Source organism: Lithobates pipiens, unplaced genomic scaffold (assembly GCF_037356315.1).
Source record: "Lithobates pipiens isolate NorthernLeopardFrog02 unplaced genomic scaffold, aLitPip1_a1.2 Scaffold_22, whole genome shotgun sequence".
Lineage (NCBI taxonomy): Eukaryota > Metazoa > Chordata > Amphibia > Anura > Ranidae > Lithobates > Lithobates pipiens.
Genome location: NW_027507784.1, coordinates 111,322,974 through 111,340,710, shown reverse-complemented (window position 1 = coordinate 111,340,710; position 17,737 = coordinate 111,322,974). Strand labels below are relative to the sequence as shown.

Below are 17,737 nucleotides of genomic sequence, written 5' to 3'. Positions count from 1 at the left end.
GATGAAAATAGTGTCCCTAGGGCCAGATAAAAGTAACCAAACGGCTGCATCTGACCCCCCCGGCCACAGTTTGGAGACCACTGATATAGCAAGTAGTAATTCGTTACATTTAGACTTATTTTGCAATGTTGAAGATGATTTAGGGCATCTTCTGGACACTCAGAACTAAAGAAGTGACTTTAAAAAGCTTCAAAACATTTAGCATTACAGAACATGTCTATGTGAACTTGACTAACTACTACTAGATAAGGCTAAATGATAAAAACGGGTAAATCATCAACCAACTGCTGCAAACCAATTTTTTTTATTTTTCAATATGTTTCGTACAGTTTTACAAAAACATGGAATCGAAGCATGTTTAATTCATCACTTTTTTTTTAATGACGTATGCCTATAAGCCAGATTTACTACTGTAGGTGATTAATAAGGCGACAGGTGTGTGGGGTTAGTTCGGGGGGGGGGGTTGGGCTTTCTCTTAAAGTTGGGGAAGTGGAGCCAAAGTTTAGCATAGCTGAAAGGTTTGCTTTAAGCACCACAGAAATGCTGTAGTAGGGTCGTTATTCCCTTAAAGCTACATGTGCAGTTTCGTTTAGACACTGTAATTTACCCAGAATGTCTTGACATTCCTAATCTAGATTTCTCAGGAAACAAACTATTAAAATTTTCCCCTTTCAAAAATTGCACCTATTGATATATAGTTTGAACGGGTTCTCCAGTGAGCACTGGAAGAGCAGAGTAGAGAGACAGTGACTGGCAGTTACCAGTTCTCTGCTCACTGAAAACCAAAAACTGAGCCATCAGTGGCATTTGATGGCTCAGTTCTCAGTCTTGGAGACAGCGGGGGGTCAAATGCAGCACTGGACTGATGCTGCATCCACCTAGGTTAGAATAATTGTTTTTTTCCCCCCCAATTCCCAAACTTCTCAAAATTCTTTGCAATTTTACATTGAGAAACATTATCTAAAATTGACAATTTCTAGACGCTTTCCACAGATTGGTGGATCTCTGCCCATCCTTTCTTTCATATCCCCTTTTTATACCTAATCACGTTACTGACCACTTGCCAATTAAACTTATTCATTTTGAACTGTTCTTCCAGCTCTTCTTTGTTAGTTCCACTTTGCCATCTTTTTGTTGCCCTGTTCCAACTTTTGAGACATCATGTTGTCGTCCATTTTTAAAATTATAATTTTTTTCTTAAAATGGTACATTTTCTCAGTTTAAACATTTGATATGTTGTCCATTTCTATTGTGAATAAAATTTGGGCTTATGAGATTTGCAAATGATTGCTTTCTGGTTTTTAAGTAGTTTTTATGCAACGTCCCAACTTTTTAGAAATTGGGGTTGTATCAAAGTCTAAGGCCCCTTTCACATGGGGCAGACTCCGTTCCGATCAGCAGGGGATCTGCTCACTGAGCCCCTGCTATTCAGAGCAGAGAGGCAGCTGACTGGTCCATGGCAGACTAAGTGCATAAGCAGACTGTCTAGTTACATCCAACAATCTCAGATCTGCCTACATGGAGGGAAACGGATCCCCTTCCGTTTGTTTTCAGTGCATTGGATTGGAGGTGTGCAGGTGTAAACAGACGCAAGTCTATTTACGTCCATATAGACAAATTGACCGCTCAATCAGGTCTGCCTGAAAAACTGACAGGTCGAGTTGTTTTGAATGGGCATATAAAAAGGGGCCTTAAGACCCCTTTCACACTGGGGCATTTTTCAGGCGTTTTTCAAGCGCTTTAGCGTTAAAAAAGCGCCTGTAAAGCGCTTGAAATAAGCATCATCTGCAGTCCCAATGTGAAAGCCCAAGTGCTTTAAGAGCCCTTTCACAATGTCAGCGCTCGAAAAACGCTCGTAAAGCGCCGCTTAAACTAGCATCGCTTTACCAGTGTTTTTCGAGCGTTATTGGGGCGCTTTTAACCCCTGCTAGTGGCCAAATAAAGGGTTAAAAGCGGCCACAAAAAGCTGCTGCCAATAGCGTTTTTTAGGCGTTTTTCAGGTGTTTTAGAGGCGCTTCCCATTGATTTTAATGGGAAGGGGCGCTTTAGGAGCGTTGTATTCACCGCTCCAAAGAAGCTGCTTGCAGGACTTTTTTTTTGACACCCTGCCAGCGCAGCGCCTCAGTGTGAAAGCACTCGGGCTTTTACATTGGGATTGCAGTTGCAGCTTCTTTCAGGCGCTTTTTTTTAACGCTAAAGCGCCTGAAAAACGCCCCAGTGTGAAAGGGATCTCGGTGTGAAAGCACTCGGGCTTTTACATTGGGATTGCAGTTGCGGCTTCTTTCGGGCGCTTTTTTTTTTTTTTTTTTTTTAACGCTAAAGCGCATGAAAAATGCCTGAAAAACGCCCCAGTGTGAAAGGGGTCTAATAGTATGCAATGCCAAACTACAGTTTTCAATGCTAGCAAAACCGTTTCTTATATTAAAACAGGTATGAACTTCAGAGCGAGACATAATTTTGCCCCTGTACACATCATTAATAAGACCTCAACTGGAATATGCAGTTAAGTTTTGGGCACCAGTTCACAAAAAGTATATCGGGGAGCTGGAGAAAGTGCAGAGAAGGGAGACCAAACAGATAAGAGTCATGGAGGAGCTCAGCTATGAGGATAGATTAGAGGAACTGAATTTTTTTTCTCTTGAGGCGATTAAGGGGGATAGGCTGTCTATATATATATATATATCCCATATAATGAACTCAGTGCAGTTATTCACTTAAGGGTTCTTACAAAAGGACAAGGGGGCACGGTTTACGAATGGAGGAAAAGAGATTTAACATCTGCATGTGTAAAGAAAGCTTCTTCACAGTACCAGCTGTTAGAATGTGGAATAGACTTTCTTCTGAACGCTTTCTAGCCAGCTTAGTTAAAGTGGTTTTAAACCCTTACAAACCACTTTCACCTACAGCTAAGCCTAGATTAAGGCTTACCTGTAGGTCCAAGAAATATCTCCTAAACCTACACGGTTTAGGAGATATTTACTAAAAGACAGTAACCGCTGTCTACAGCACATTCGCCGTAGACAGCGGAGTCCAGGCACACTATCGCCGTTCGCAGCATGCCGATGCGAACGGCGATATGCCGTTAGTGGCGGCTCCCATGTGCATGCGCGGGAGTGACTTCATCACTGCTCCGGCGCTGTGAGTGGCCGGAGCAACGATACCCGGAAGAAGATGGACGCTCCGTACTACAGGGGACAGCGGTGACATCGCTGGCTCCTGTGTCAGGTAAGGGACACATAATGGGCTACTATGCGATGCATAGTAGCCCATTATGCTTTACCTTTGCAGGGAGACAAAGAGGAAGTAAACCCATCAGGGTTTACTTCCTCTTTAAAGGCCCATTCACACCAGAAAGTGACCTTAACTGTGCTTTTTGACTGCATGTTTACATGCATTTCAAGTATGTTTGACATGCGTTTTGCATGTGCAGTGCATTTTTCTATACGTTTTTGGGCTGGGCTTTCTCAGCTTAAAGGGGTGTGGTGTGTTTGTAGCATGTTCCTTGCATTTGCAGTGCAGAAAAGTGCAGCATACTCTGCTTTTTCTAACTTCATTGCAATGATCTGAACTATGCCCACAGGATTACCTTGATTTTTGGCTGTCTATGCAGTTGGAGTGCAGTTCAAAATGCATCCAACTGCATTTGGTGTAAAAGGGCCCAGATTGTTTTATAAAAGCTTGATGTATTCCTACACACACACACACACACACACACACACACACAATACTGCATAACTGGATATTAGCATTTAGAAATAACACAAGAGATTGTTAATACAGGGAATATCCAATTGCCTTTGAAATCAGGAAGCATTTTTTTCCCCCCATGTTGGAGCAAATTTAGCCATGCTGTAAGTGTTTTTTCCTTCCTCTGGATCAAGTGCTCCTATAGGGTTGTATTTTTTTTCTACTGGTTGAACTGGATGTGCTTTTTTTTCAACCCATGTAACTACTTTCCATGAATAGCAATTAAAATGATCTTACATCAGGAAAAAAAAAAAAAAAAATCGAATTGATGCACTTTGTATGTTGTCATTGCACTTGGCATTTTCTAATTGAAAGAATCATTTTAATTTATAAATACATTTAAAACATTCATGTAGCATTTTATCAGCTTCTACAGAATCTCTTTTTTTCACTTTAAATCCACTGGCTAATATGAAATTCTAGATCTATTAATGTTTGCCAAGTTTGGTTATATCATCAGATAGTCCAGGATTACAACATTTAATTTAAACCTGAATCATGTCATCTTTACAGCACAGCATACAGTGGATGTTTAAAAGAGGCCCTACTAATTAAGCTCCCTGGCAGCGATGTGGAAAGGTGTCTTGTAACTTAAGATAAAACGTACCTGAGAAAGAGATTGTCGGAGGCGTGCGAGCTGTGTATTGTGGCTGCTGTAATCCTGATCAGAAACCATCTGCTTCATCTTTTCCTTCTCAATGGCAATTGTGTTGTAGGCGGATTTCAGGAGAGAATGGACTGAAAAAATTCAAAAATTTTAGTAAGACATCACAGATCTGACTCTTCTACAGCTAGGGAGGGGTACACAACACGATGTACACTTTTCCCCTGCCTTCGCTGGATAAAAACTTGCTTAATGCTGCAATCTTTGCATATTCAGATCTAACACTTGACCTACGGCTCTCCAGCTGTTGTGGAATGACGAGCCTCATCATGCTTTTCAAGTAAAAATATGTAAGGCATGCTTGGAGAGCCAAACCTAGACTATTTAATAAAAAAAAAAAAAGGAAAATATCAAATATATATTTAAAATTCTGTACGGATAAGTACATTGTGAGTTGATGCAATCACTAAAATTTCATATAAGCTTTAGCTATGGTAATGTACTGAAATGTAAAATGTTTTCAATCTTCTTCAATACAGTTTTTTCATATTTAATCTTTATTTGATTGGAAGCAAGCAAGGAATACACTTTACAAACATCCTATATGACATAGTATCAATATCTATATACAAATGTAGTGTACATATAAATTAATTTTCTTCCAGAACATATGACCCTGCCCACTGTATACATCAAAATCATCTCCTTTTAGTCACATAGGTACGCAAAAACAAAAACTCCTTATCCAGGACAGCAGGAATATATCTGGGGGAGCTTCCTTATGCATTCATAAAGTGTCAAACCCTCTCCTACCTCCCTCTTTTATAAAACAAAAGAAAACAAGAAAACAAACAAAAACAAAACATGACAAAAAAAAAAAAAGGGGAGAGCGCCCCTCCTGACCTCCCATTTCCCCCTCTTCCCTAATCCCTCTCCGGCTCAGACAATTCCTATTCCAAGGGTCTAATAAATCTTTATTTTCAGTTTTTGTTAGAATCTATAAGGGTATTAATAAAAAAAAAAATCCATAGAAACCATGTTTTCAGATATATCTCTTGCTTCTGCCGGGATGTCCAAACCAAATCTTCCATGAGGTTCAATTGTTCTACCCTTTTAAGCCACATTCCTACTGATGGTGGTTGTGTCTGTTTCCAAGTAAGTGGAATACATGATTTAGCTGCATTCAGAAGGTGGCCCAGAATGGATTTCTTCTATAATTTGATCGGGATTTTAGTATCCTGTAGTATGAAAAAGGCTGGATCTTCAGGAATATCCTGGTTGCTAAATATTTGAGCAATTCTCTGAACTTCTTTCCAGAAGAACTATTCTAGGGCAGGACCAAAAGATATGCACTAACGTTCCGTCTTTCTCCCCGCAACGCCAACAGCTGATACATCCGGATAGCATCTATGTAAGAAAACCGGAGTGCGGTACCACAGAGACAAAATCTTAACATTTGTCTCCTGCATTCTTATGCAAATTAAAGACTCAAACGCATTATATATTAGGTTGGTACGTTGCTCCACCGCAAAGGTTCGATCTAGGTCCCTCTCCCACCACCTGAAGAAGGGCAACTGAAAGTCCTCCGGAGGTGCAACCAGCAATGCATACGTTTTAGAAATGGTTTGATGAAAAAGAGCATTCCTGTTGCAATAACACTCAAATGATATTAAAAGTGCGTTTTTAACCACTTGATGGGGTTAAAGTATTTAAGAAATGTCTCAGCTGCAGCGCACGCCATAGTTCCAATTGATATGATGTAGTTCCTGCCATCATTGAATGTATCGTAGGCCATGTTCCCCTTGTCACAAAATGAGAAGCTTGGAAGAGCCCTTGGTCTATCAATGCATCAAAATGATCATTTCTCAAGCCCGGCTCAAACTGTGGATTCCCCATTATTGGAAACAAGGGCAAGACTATTGCCTCTAGTCTACCCTTGGAAAAAAGGCCATAGCCCATCTTTAGAGTGGATTCTATCAAAGGTTGAGCCTTTGTAGTAATCGGGAGATCCCTGTAGCACCAAGTGGCTCGTTACAGTAAAGCACTACTCTGAGCCTGCTCTAAACCTGGCCACATTATCCAATCCCCATGTCTACCCCAATCAATCAGGCGGCTCATAAGAGCCGCCTGGTAATATTTATAGAAGTCTGGAACCGCTAATCCACCAAATTTTTTAGGTAAAGTCAACAGGGATCTTCTTATCCTTGAGTGTTTATTTTCCCATGAATCCAAAAAATGGGGAGTGTATCTGCTTAAAGTAATATTTAGGTATAGCAATGGGTAATGCCAGAAATAAATAAAAAAGGTACTTTGGTAAAATATTAATTTTAATAATATTGCACCTTCCAAACCAAGAATGGACCCCCCTCTGCCATCTCTCCAAAAGGATTCGCACTCTTGGTAATAATGGTGGAAAATTAAGCTTATATGTATATGAAAGATCTGCCGGAATAAAGGTTCCCAGGTACTTCAAGGCTTGGTCTGACCATTTAAATTTATAGCTTGCTTCAGTGTTCTCAACCTGTCACTGGAAATCAAAACTCCCACAGCTTCTGATTTCAATACGTTAATCTTAAAATCCGATAGAGCACCATATGTATCTATTTCTTGTAAAAGATTAGGTAAAGATACTATCGGGTTGGTCAGTGAGAACATATCATATCATCAGCATAAGCCGAGGTCTTATACTGCATACCTCCAACTGACAAACCTCCAATATCTGCGTTTAGTCAAATAAAATTGTGGATAATGGACATCTGTCTAGTCCCATTAGTCACCGCAAAACGCTGGAACAGGACTCCATTCACCTTTACCTGAGCAGTCAGTTGGGTATAAATACTTGAGATCCATTGAATCATGTGATTTCCCATTCCTACCTGTCGTACAACCGAGAACATAAATTGCCAGTTAATGCGATGGAAAGCTTTCTCTGCGTCAGTCCATAAAAATAAACATGGGGTTTTAGATGTGTTAGCTACATGGATTAGGTTCAAAGTCCTAATCGTATTATCCCAAGCTTCCTGCCCCTGAACAAGGAGGGTAAGTGCTGTTGAAGCCGGCTCGCCGGGATATTGGAGAAAAGCTTCAAATCCGCATTTGAAAGACATATCTGTCTATAACGCCTGCATTGCGATGGGTCTTTACCTTCTTTAGGTAAGATTGTAATTAAAGCTTTCAATAAATTCTATGTGGAATGCACCCAAGTCTCCCAGTCCATTATACATTTTTACCAAATAGGGTCCCAGAATAGGGAAAAGCAGCTTATAATATTGAGCGGTGAAACCGTCTGGGCTCGGAGCCTTGCCCATTTTTGCTGAGCTCACCGCTTCTTTAACTTCTTCCAGTGTAATCGGTATTTCTAATTCTTGCTGTGCGGTAGATGTCAAGCTAGGCATTCCAGAGGATGTCAAGTACTCATCCACCATAGTCTGGTTTTGGGGGTTTGAATGTAGATTATACAGGGATGAATAGAAATCACCAAACCTCTGTGCTATCCCTCTGGACAGCATATATCTTTGGGCTCCAGCTCCCATAATCATTGGAACATATGTCCCTCCTTAATTGCTGTACCATCAAGGAGCTGGCAAGTTTACCACATTTATTCCCGTATTCATAAATCTGTTTTCTTCCTACTTGTATTGCTCTTTTGGCTTTATACAGAAGTCTGATCTGTCTACGCACCGTCACCAAATCCCATTCCACAACTGGGGTAGGTGTTTGTTTATGCAAAGACTCTTATCGATGTATATCTGCCAGTAGAGATACTGACTTTGCTTCTCTCTCTCAATTCTGGCTACATGCTTGATCAAAACTCCCCGTATTACTGCTTTGTGGGCTTCCCAGATCACTCCAGGGTTACATTCCGGTGTGTCATTAATCTGAAAATACCATGTTGCCTCTTTGCTGACCTCCTCTAAAACAGAGGGGTCCTGTAAGAGGCTTTCATTCAGTTTCCACTTCGCAGGACCAGGGAGTTGGATATCCAAGAAGCTACATTTCCAAAACACTGGTGCATGATCTGACCAGGTAATCTTTCCAATATTTACTTCCTCTACTGCATGCAATTGGTTATGTAAAATAATAAAAAATAATCTATACGAGAGTATGTCCTGTGGGGCTGAGTAATAAAAATATTCTCTCTCTCCAGAGTGAAAAAGATGCCATGCATCCACTAATCTTGCTCCATATAGCGACCCGGAGATCCGCGTCCAGGCTCCCAAAAATATAGCAGAGGTCCCTGCAGAAGTATCCTCTTCTGGAATCAATGGGACATTCAAGTCTCCCCCCAGGATCAGCTGGCCCTCTAAGAACCCCATAGCTCTACCCAAAAATGTCCAAAAGAAGATATCCTGTTGTGTATTAGGGGCATAAAAAAAAAAAAAAAAAGAGGCAAAAAAGTTACCCCTGTCCCCCAGTCTTACCCTTTAGAAGCAGGTATTGGTCCCCGGCGTCCACCAGGGAATCTGTACATGACCATGGAATCTTATAGAAATCAAAATAGACACCCCCTCTGTCTTCGAGATAGGGTTAGTAGCATGATATCCTATTGGAAAGGATCTATTTCTCAGTAAGGGAGGTTATTCTCCCTAAAGTGTGTTTCCTGGATAAATGTCAATCCTTAACCGTTTCGGAGACTGAAGTAGTATACATTGCTTTTCAGGAGTATTTAGTTCCCTAGCATTAATTGATATTATTCAGAGGATATCCATTTCTTATACCTCGCACAATGATCATTCGGAGGGAGGGCATCTCTGAAGTCAGGGGAGGAGAAGATGAGGAGAGGAGAGAGGGAGAAAAAAAAGGGGGGGGTTCAAATACCCCCCCCCCCCCAAAAGAAAAGAAAAAACCCAACAATATTTAACTAAAACCTCTGAAAGAGGGTTCACTTCTGCAGCCTCTCCAAGGGGATCCAAAGCCAATCAGCTTTAGGCACTCAACCTTCCTACTACCACTATCCTATGAGTGCCAACCTAATGGGGGGAGATGGTTAAGCATGACTCAGTGAGGAGAGTCCACGGTTACCCCCCACAAGCTCCTTTAGTCCACCTTTCAGTGCATATTTACACCCCAATTACAGTCCTATACAAATATATATCCAATGCATATTAGATCACTAACTATAATTCTTATACATTCTTATTGCTTTTAAAAACAGAAAAAAAAAAAATCAACCCCATTAATCAAACAGACAAAAACATAAAAAAAAAAATTATATGCATCTCCAGAGGGTATATCTTGAGGGGGGGGGTAAAGAAAAAGGAGGGCAGGAAGGGGAAACGGTAGGGAGGATCAATGGAGACCATACCATATTTATCTTGTTAGCTCATTATCTCCTCATTCCCCTCCCCCAGGTTCTCCAATCCCTCCCAACCTCTCTCCCCCCAGGCTACCCCTATATATTCTATGATACCAATACTAGTATTTATTACCAACTCCCAGCCCTTTAGTCTATTCTTATAGTTATAACCACCTCCCCTCCTCTCCCCCATACTCCCCTAATAATCTCACTGCATATTGTGTATTAATGTCTGAGTGTGTTTTAGTGTACTAATAGATTTTATTATACTCTTGTGTTTGTTTATACTCTTGTATTGTATGTTATACCTTTGAAAATATTATAGTGTCTTCTTACATTCCTATTCCCTGTGATCCTTTGTGTTCACCTACAAAAAAAAGGGGGGGGGGGGGTGGAGGAAGGGAAAGACGAGGGGATACCCAATCCTACTCTCTATTGACCCCTTTTCCCACACACCCTCCCCCTTGTAAAAAAAATAAATAAAAAAAAAATAAAGCATGTTTGCATATATCTGTGTACACATATGTCCCTCTTCCCTCTTCTCACAACCAAAAAAGAATGGGCTGGATTTCTGGTTGCAGCTCTCCGTCCTTGGCTGTTTTGGAAACTTTAGCTGCCTTGCGGGAGGTTTTCATCTCCCGCTGTTTCCCCAAGTGCATACCATTAGGCTGCTGGTCTAGTGACTCAGTCTGCCTCGTCTGGAGCTGGCGTGGGGGCGGGAGCTCACGTAGCACGCATCCTCACTCAGCCATGCTAAGACCAAGCCCCCCTCAATGCAGCTTTAATTAAAAGAACAACAACTGGTGATCCTGCCACAAAGGTTCTTAATCAGGAATTCATCATCTTCCTGTGAGGAGATGACACGTCTAACTGTGCTCCTGCATTGTCGTCTTGTCACATACACTGCTGGTAGTCATACTGGCACAGAATGCATTGTTCACCATTGTTACGATCAATAAAACTGTTCCTGAACAATAAGGTGCAGCTGACGTTTGAGCCAATGCATATAGACAACATCAGGCAGGAGGACATTAGCAGCCCTGAGGGGCAAGAATAGATGGAAAAAGTATTGTAGCACCCTCTACCTTTAGGTAGTTGCTAGAGTAGTTTTTTTGTGTTTACTGCCAGTGCAGGTAAATTTAGGCAGGCCTAGCTGTGAGCTAGGCCTGTTTATTTTGATCTGGGGGCAGGGGAGTGGTTAGAGTAGCAGCAGGTGATTGACATGTGCTTCAGCTCTTGGTCTGGAAAAGAGGCAGGGCAGAGATCTGGAGTGACATGGAGTATGTGGGAGCCCTGACCAATCCCCAACTAGGATTGGCAGGTCTCATATATATGTATGTATATTTGTGAAAAAATGTGGGTATATACTGCGCTGTGACTAAAAATCATATGCAAAAAGCAGAAAACATCGCCAAAAGACAAACAGCAAGCAAATAAATAGTAAAGATGCTGCGCTAAAAACAGATCTGTGTGAGTGAAGATTATATCAAGGGATCACGTGAAGTAAACAGTGAGTCATAAATGAGAAAAATTGTTATGTCATAATTAAAAGAATATCAAAATTGTCTTTTAAACAGTGATAATGTGAATCCTGTATGGCCAATATCAATTTAAGATGTTGATGGATCCAAGATCCAGATTGGATCTAGCAACGTCCTAAATTGATATTGGCCATACCGGATTCACATTTTTACGGTTTAAAGACATTTGATATTTATTCTTTTATTTATGACATAATAATTTTTGTCATTTGTGACTCACTGTTCACTTCACGTGATCCCTTGATATAGTCTTCACTGACATGTATGTTTTTAGAGCAGCATCTTTACGATTTGCTTCATATATCATATGAGAGGGGTCCTGGAACAGGAGAAAGAAGGAGGACAGTTGGGAGCACTGCCAGGCAAGTCTATCAGGAGGTATCCATGCCGGGGTCAGTGAGTGAGAAGCACAGTGTGAAGCTCTGGGAGAGACATGCCAGGAGATGGATGTGGAGCCAGAGGGAGAGACTGTGGTGTTGAAGTCGAGTCGTTGCAGCCACGAGGGCTGGCAGGATTTGCATTGGACGTGCTGGGATCAGTAGTCCACCATGTGTCAGTTAGCACATTCTTCTCTACTAAAACGGTTGCTATCTCAAAGGGGACTGCAGATATTTGCCTGTAATGGGCTGTTTGGAAAATGTTAGGACTTATTCCGAGTGAGGTCTAGCCATGTGCTAATGGAGACAGGAACCTAGATTTGGACAGTGAAGTGAAGCAAGTGATCTCAAGTAGAGTACTGGAGGAGCTGTGCAGAGAAAGACTGTCAAATCTAGACTTAATCAACATTTATTTCATTGAGAACTATTCATTATCTGGGCATCCCATGCCCCTTTTCCCCATCCAAGTATAATCCCCTAATAAAAACAAGCAATAGACTGCATTGTCTGGGAAAGTGTGGCAAAATGGATGTCTGACCAGCAGCGTGAAATGTGTGGATGCTGAAACACGCAGCGACCCCACTGGGGCACCGCTACAGTATATTTCATAAAAAAAACAAACATGGAAATGGTTTGCGATTTACAGGTCTATAGCAAACTATGTCATCCAAAAATAATGAGGTATACTTCAAGGACAACGTCATCTTTAGGCAAGATGTCCACCCCCTGACTGCAGCTCACCTGGGATAATACATACCTTCATCCTCCTGATCCAGCCATTTTGCTTCAGACAAAGTCCTAGTTGGCGCATCAAACTACACATGCATGCCTTTACCCCATTCATTCCTTTAGGTAGGACATACTCCAAGTTACGGCTGGAGGCTACCTTACCTTAAGAATGGCTTACCCATAGGAATGAATATGGCTGTGTCATAAAGAGGAATTGACCAAGGTTGCCGGTTTGGGAAAAAAGGTAAATATTATCCCAGATAGGCTGCACTCAGGGGATGTGGGGAGTTACTAAACAAAGGGTTCGATCGTCCTTTAAAAGGTCAGTCCACCTTAAAATTATGTTGCATTTTTTGGTAGAGGCTGTAAAAAACAAACAAAAAAAACCCCAAAAACCTTAGGGCTACGTATGATTATCGTGTACCTAAACCCAAGAAAATAATTTAATGTTTGCAGTTTACCAGTGTTTAGCTCTGGTGACTGCAATCTTTTTTTTTTTTTTTGTTTTTTTACATGTTTTCTCCTTATTTTCAACTGGTGATTCTGCCTGTAACACTCTTCTTGCCCTAGGGTAAAGACAATCAGCCATTGTTACTGTATATATGGAAAAGCAAGGCCATCATCCCAGGACAAGAAGAAGTGTGTTAGGACTCTAGAACGCCCCCTTTCTTAATCTCCATCACATAAGGAGAGGTGTTTTGTAGTTCATAGAGGTAACCTGTACTGGACTGATGAGACTGAGATAACACAGCATAATTAAACTAAGTTATGTACTCACTGAAAAAAAAAAAAGGAAAGATCAGCAGATTTTAAAAAATAAAATTGGCAAAGGCTGCTATACTCATCCAATCTCCCCTGGATAAAGTTAGAATCTTACTTTATACTTGCTGCCTAAAGTATTGTTTGGAAGAGTTACCCTCACTTCCTCTTTTAGTGACAATATCATTGCCAAGAAAGGGACAAATCTCATATTAGGGACAGTTGTAGAAATAAAGAGCTGATAGGGGTTCTAGCCTTTCCCTAACTCTAACGAAGCAAATGTGTAATTGCTATCTGTGCCTGTGTTTTCTGTGATTTCCGCTCACTTCAATGTAATGGGCCAGTGGGAATTTGGTGGGATGGGCGAAGGTGGGCAAGAGCACTTAAAGTGTCAGACTTGTGCCCATTAAGAACAGCCAGGCTTTTGACCATAGTAGGGTCAAGAAGAGCTGTTTTTGGTATGTGCAGGCAACTGTAGGCTCTTATACTTTATACCTGCAAGAAGCTTTCTTTTTTCAGCGTTGACAAAGTATCTTTAAAGCTCAACTGAACCTTCTGCTTAAATAACACATTCCATGTGCATCAGTACAAAAGGTGTAGAAAGTTTTACCATTTGCTTTCGAAAAACAGCCTCAGCTTAAGTACAAAAGCCTGCCAGCAGCTGCAGAGTGGGACACTTGCCCTCTGCAGGAAAACCATGGTCTCATTGCAGATGTCTAACATGCCCCCTACTGGGTTGGAGATATAGCTCTGCAGTGAGCCAGCAGGCACCATGGTTGATCTCTGCAGAGTGACCACAGCTTGTACACAAAGAGCAAAAGCCCCATTTTGAAGCATGCTGGCGAAACAGCAGACTGCTATTTACAGAACTATAAGACTTTGCACACCTTTTGTTTTGATACATCGGAAATGTATTTAGCACATTTACACAAAAAATTTGGCCTTAAGTATTTTTTTGTAAAAATGTAACTGGATAGAATAGGGATCTGCTTACACTTCAAGTTTCCACACCTCTCACTAGCCAAGGTAGGCTTTATGTTGAAAAATCAATGTGAATTCAGAAGTAATAAGGTGCACCCTGAATGGTCAAGAAATATGCACATTAAAAGCCCATCCCAACCACCGTATACAAACTTCTCCAGCGATACCCTGCAGTTCTGTCCTCTGTTGCCGCAGCCACCACCAAAATACCCAGGGTCAGAACATAGGTTTAGCAGTAATAACACCATCTCGGTCATGTGAAAATGATTGGGCCTAGCAATTGGCATGTTATAGGAGGAGGTCACCTGCTCCCCCCATACCCAGAAGCCACAGAAAAAGGAGGGCTAGAGAAGTGCTGGAGATAGAAGGTGGCCAAGTGTGTGCTTTGCCCAAACGCTTTCAATTCACCCTAAATGGGCCAGGGTCTCTTAGCACACTATAATATTGGCCTTGAAACACAAGTATGAAGAACCACAAACTGGGTTTCCTTGAAATGCCTGCAAAGGTATTTCTTTAATGGTTTTACAAAGTCAAATAATATGAGCAATACCTTTCTGTGCTAATAAGCAGAACTCTTCCTGCAGTTTGGTATAGTCAGATGCAAATTCCAGGGCATCGGCTACATGACTTGGAGGATTCTGGAACTCAATATCGGCATAGAGGTTAGGGTTGGAGGCGTGCAGGCGGACCGGAGACATAGAAGCGCTGAGAGGTACCTATAAGATAATTGTGTTAATATTGTGCATTAATCAAATCCACTGTATAACCCCACAAAAACCTGCCCAGTCCTTACGTCCTATGAGATCTGATTACTTTTCGGCTTTTCTAACCTAAAAAGCATGAACCACACAAGAGACAGAAAACCTGTTTATATGTAGGCAGATTATTATGAATTCTGACCCCAAGTAGCAGTATACATTTTTCACACGTGCACTCCATTTTTCTTGGGATTATAGCCAACTACTTAAAATAAAGCCCAACTTTATGAAAAGCCGATTTAGAGTGCATAGCCAATTTAAAACATGCTCATCTGTTATTGAACTGATGTGCCCACTATATCTGAGTAATATAATCTCTTGGCCACCCTAGCCAGAAAGCAAGATAAGTCAATAAGTCAAAGAAGGTTAACACTGAAGATTTTATATCCCAGGACAAGAAAGTGATGACACAGAAAACCAACATTCTATAATTGCTTAGTGTTCAGCAAAAGATCTACGATGGTACAAGTGCAATTATAGTACATAAGGAAGATCCTTTAAACAAACACATTTTAACTATTATGTTAATGAATCAAGTGTTATACTCTATGAATGATATAATTTTCTTTTAAATCTGCCTGAATTGGAGACACCATAAAAAATGACCAGTTGGGTATCAACTAGAGGTAGAAAAGATATCTATGTACACAGACTTTTCCATACCCTGTCTTTAAAAAAAGCACACATTAAAAATAATCTCAAATAAATACAAATATATTAGGTATTTATTACTTGTAGAGAAAGGATATCCATGGAAATGGATCTAACATGTTTGCAGGTCACTCAAAGTCAGACCAAGCTACCTTCAAGAAATGGCAACTAAATCTGGCCATAGATGGATCCAAATTTGGTTTATTCAGCAGGGACAGGCTGAATTTCAATCTATGGATGGCTTTTTTTCTGAATCATATTTACCTAGGTGGATGCAGCAGCAGTCCAATGCTGCATCTGTCCTCCACTGCCTCTAACACTGAAAACCTAGCTATGCAACTCCGCTAATCGCTCGCCTCTCAGGGCTCCCTAAGCAGAGAATGACGATTGTCAGTAACCGCTCTCTGCTCTGCCCCCTCCTTGCACACTGAAGCACTGAGTTGTGGAGGGGGTGGGAGCAGCCCGGCTTAGGCTTTTAGCAGCTCGCTGAGAGGCTGAGCCGGGTGCCGGTCCAGGCATATGGGTGGATCCCAACCCCAGTATTGAAATTTTGCCTGAGCCTGGAGCGGCTCTGTGATGTCATCAGACAGCAGACTTTAGGGTCACTGGAGTGAAAAACGAGCTGCACTCCTGTGATCCACAGGAGAAGCTTTAATAATTGATTTCTCAAGAACGGGCTTGCTGGAAAATCTTTGCTCGATCAGTGCTGCAGCCAATTGGGTGAAGTGCTGATTAGTGTATTCTGGCAGTAGAGTCCCCACTGACAGAATGCAAAAACACAATAATTCCTCTATTCACCTCACCTGTGTGGATGGGGGGTATCCATTCAGTTTTTCTGATCAGCCCGCTGGTTGACAGTAACAAACTGATCCATGTATGGCCAGCAGCTTTATATAAAGAGTAAGGATGACCATACGGATTAGAAACAAATCTAACAGATTCCTCCATCTACACAATACAGTGTAGATCAACAATTATCCCTGCTGGGCTATGGCATTCTTACAGTCACAGACGGCAGCTGTCAAAATAACTAAAGAGCTGTTTAGCTGGAAATTTACCAAGCTTCTTTGATTTTTCAATCATAGGACGTTGGGTGGGAGAGGGCCAATAGTGCCATCCAGCATGTCAATCCCAGCCAGTTTATCAGGAAGCGGCAGAAAAGCACATGGAATATGACCAGCTTAAAAGGTAGTGGGTGCACAACTCTAAACAGAGAAGCAGTGTCAGGGGATTCAGAAGAAAAAATAATAATATTCTGGCTCTCCATTGTGGATAAACTATAGTCTTCAGTTATTCATAAAAGCAGAATTAAAGCAATGGGTTTGAGAAATCCGTGTCCCGTTTGCTTTTCCTCCTCAGGTTATGAATAAATCAAGACATATTTTCTTCAAAATGGAAAGTGTGATTCCTCCATTTGCCGACATCCCAAGTCTCCCGCGAGGTGCCCGTGATATCCCGGCTGCCAGCCCCAGCCGCACAAGAAGAACAGCTGTGGCCACAGTCAAAGAGGAATACATGCCAACGACTCTAAATCCACTTCCTAATTTCTCCCCTCTCCGTGTCTGAGCAGCGTTCTCTCACTGGGGACTCACTCCTACTGAGTACACCCCTGAGGTGGAGCCTGCTCCTAGGCTCACATTTCAATTGGGTGGGATTCGGGAAAGGGGTGTGGTGGGCATCAGAAGTGGTCACACCCAGCCCATCTATTCAAGTGCAGGAAAGAGCAACACGTAGAGAGGCAAGTGTGCCGTGGCAGCCACTTTCTCTGACTGTACTAAAAACACATCTTAACACCATAGATTACATCGCAGTACAGGTCATATACCCTGACAACAGGAGAATGCCCTGCCTATATCATAAGGAAAGAGGGGCGCTATAGGGATGAATAAGATGGTGAAAAGGATGGTGGGGGATGAGGATGATGGGCGATTATTTAGAGAGGGAAGGATAGAGTCTGCTTGAGGAATGAGGATGAAGATGGATCATATGGTGATAGAGTAAATAGAGGAAAGAGCACATAGAGAATATGGGGATGAGGATTATGGGTTACAAAACAAGGAGGGATGGGGATGATTGTGGGGGGTGAAGATGGGGGTGAAGATGGTTATGGAGAAAGAGGAGAATGATGGAGTTACAATTGTGGAGAGAGATGAGGATGATGGGGACGATTATAAGAGAAATGAGGAAGATCAATAAGGATGACTATAGAGATTGAAGTGGATGATGAGGTTACAATGTGGAGAGGAATGAGGATGACTGTGGAGAGGGACAAGGATGATGCACATGGAGTAGGT

General features: G+C 41.6%; 1 protein-coding gene across 7 annotated transcripts in view; it reads right to left on the bottom strand.

Moving 5' to 3' along the window:
- Window positions 1–17,737, bottom strand: part of OSBPL6 (oxysterol binding protein like 6) — a 329,956-nt gene that overhangs the window by 75,467 nt on the left and 236,752 nt on the right. For all 7 annotated transcript variants that reach the window (XM_077448099.1, XM_077448095.1, XM_077448094.1 and 4 more), the window contains 2 exons: window positions 14,585–14,750; window positions 4,355–4,485 (listed from right to left, as the gene is read on the bottom strand). In XM_077448099.1, the coding sequence (XP_077304225.1) occupies window positions 4,355–4,485; window positions 14,585–14,750 (297 nt within the window). The remainder of the gene's footprint in view (window positions 1–4,354; window positions 4,486–14,584; window positions 14,751–17,737) is intronic.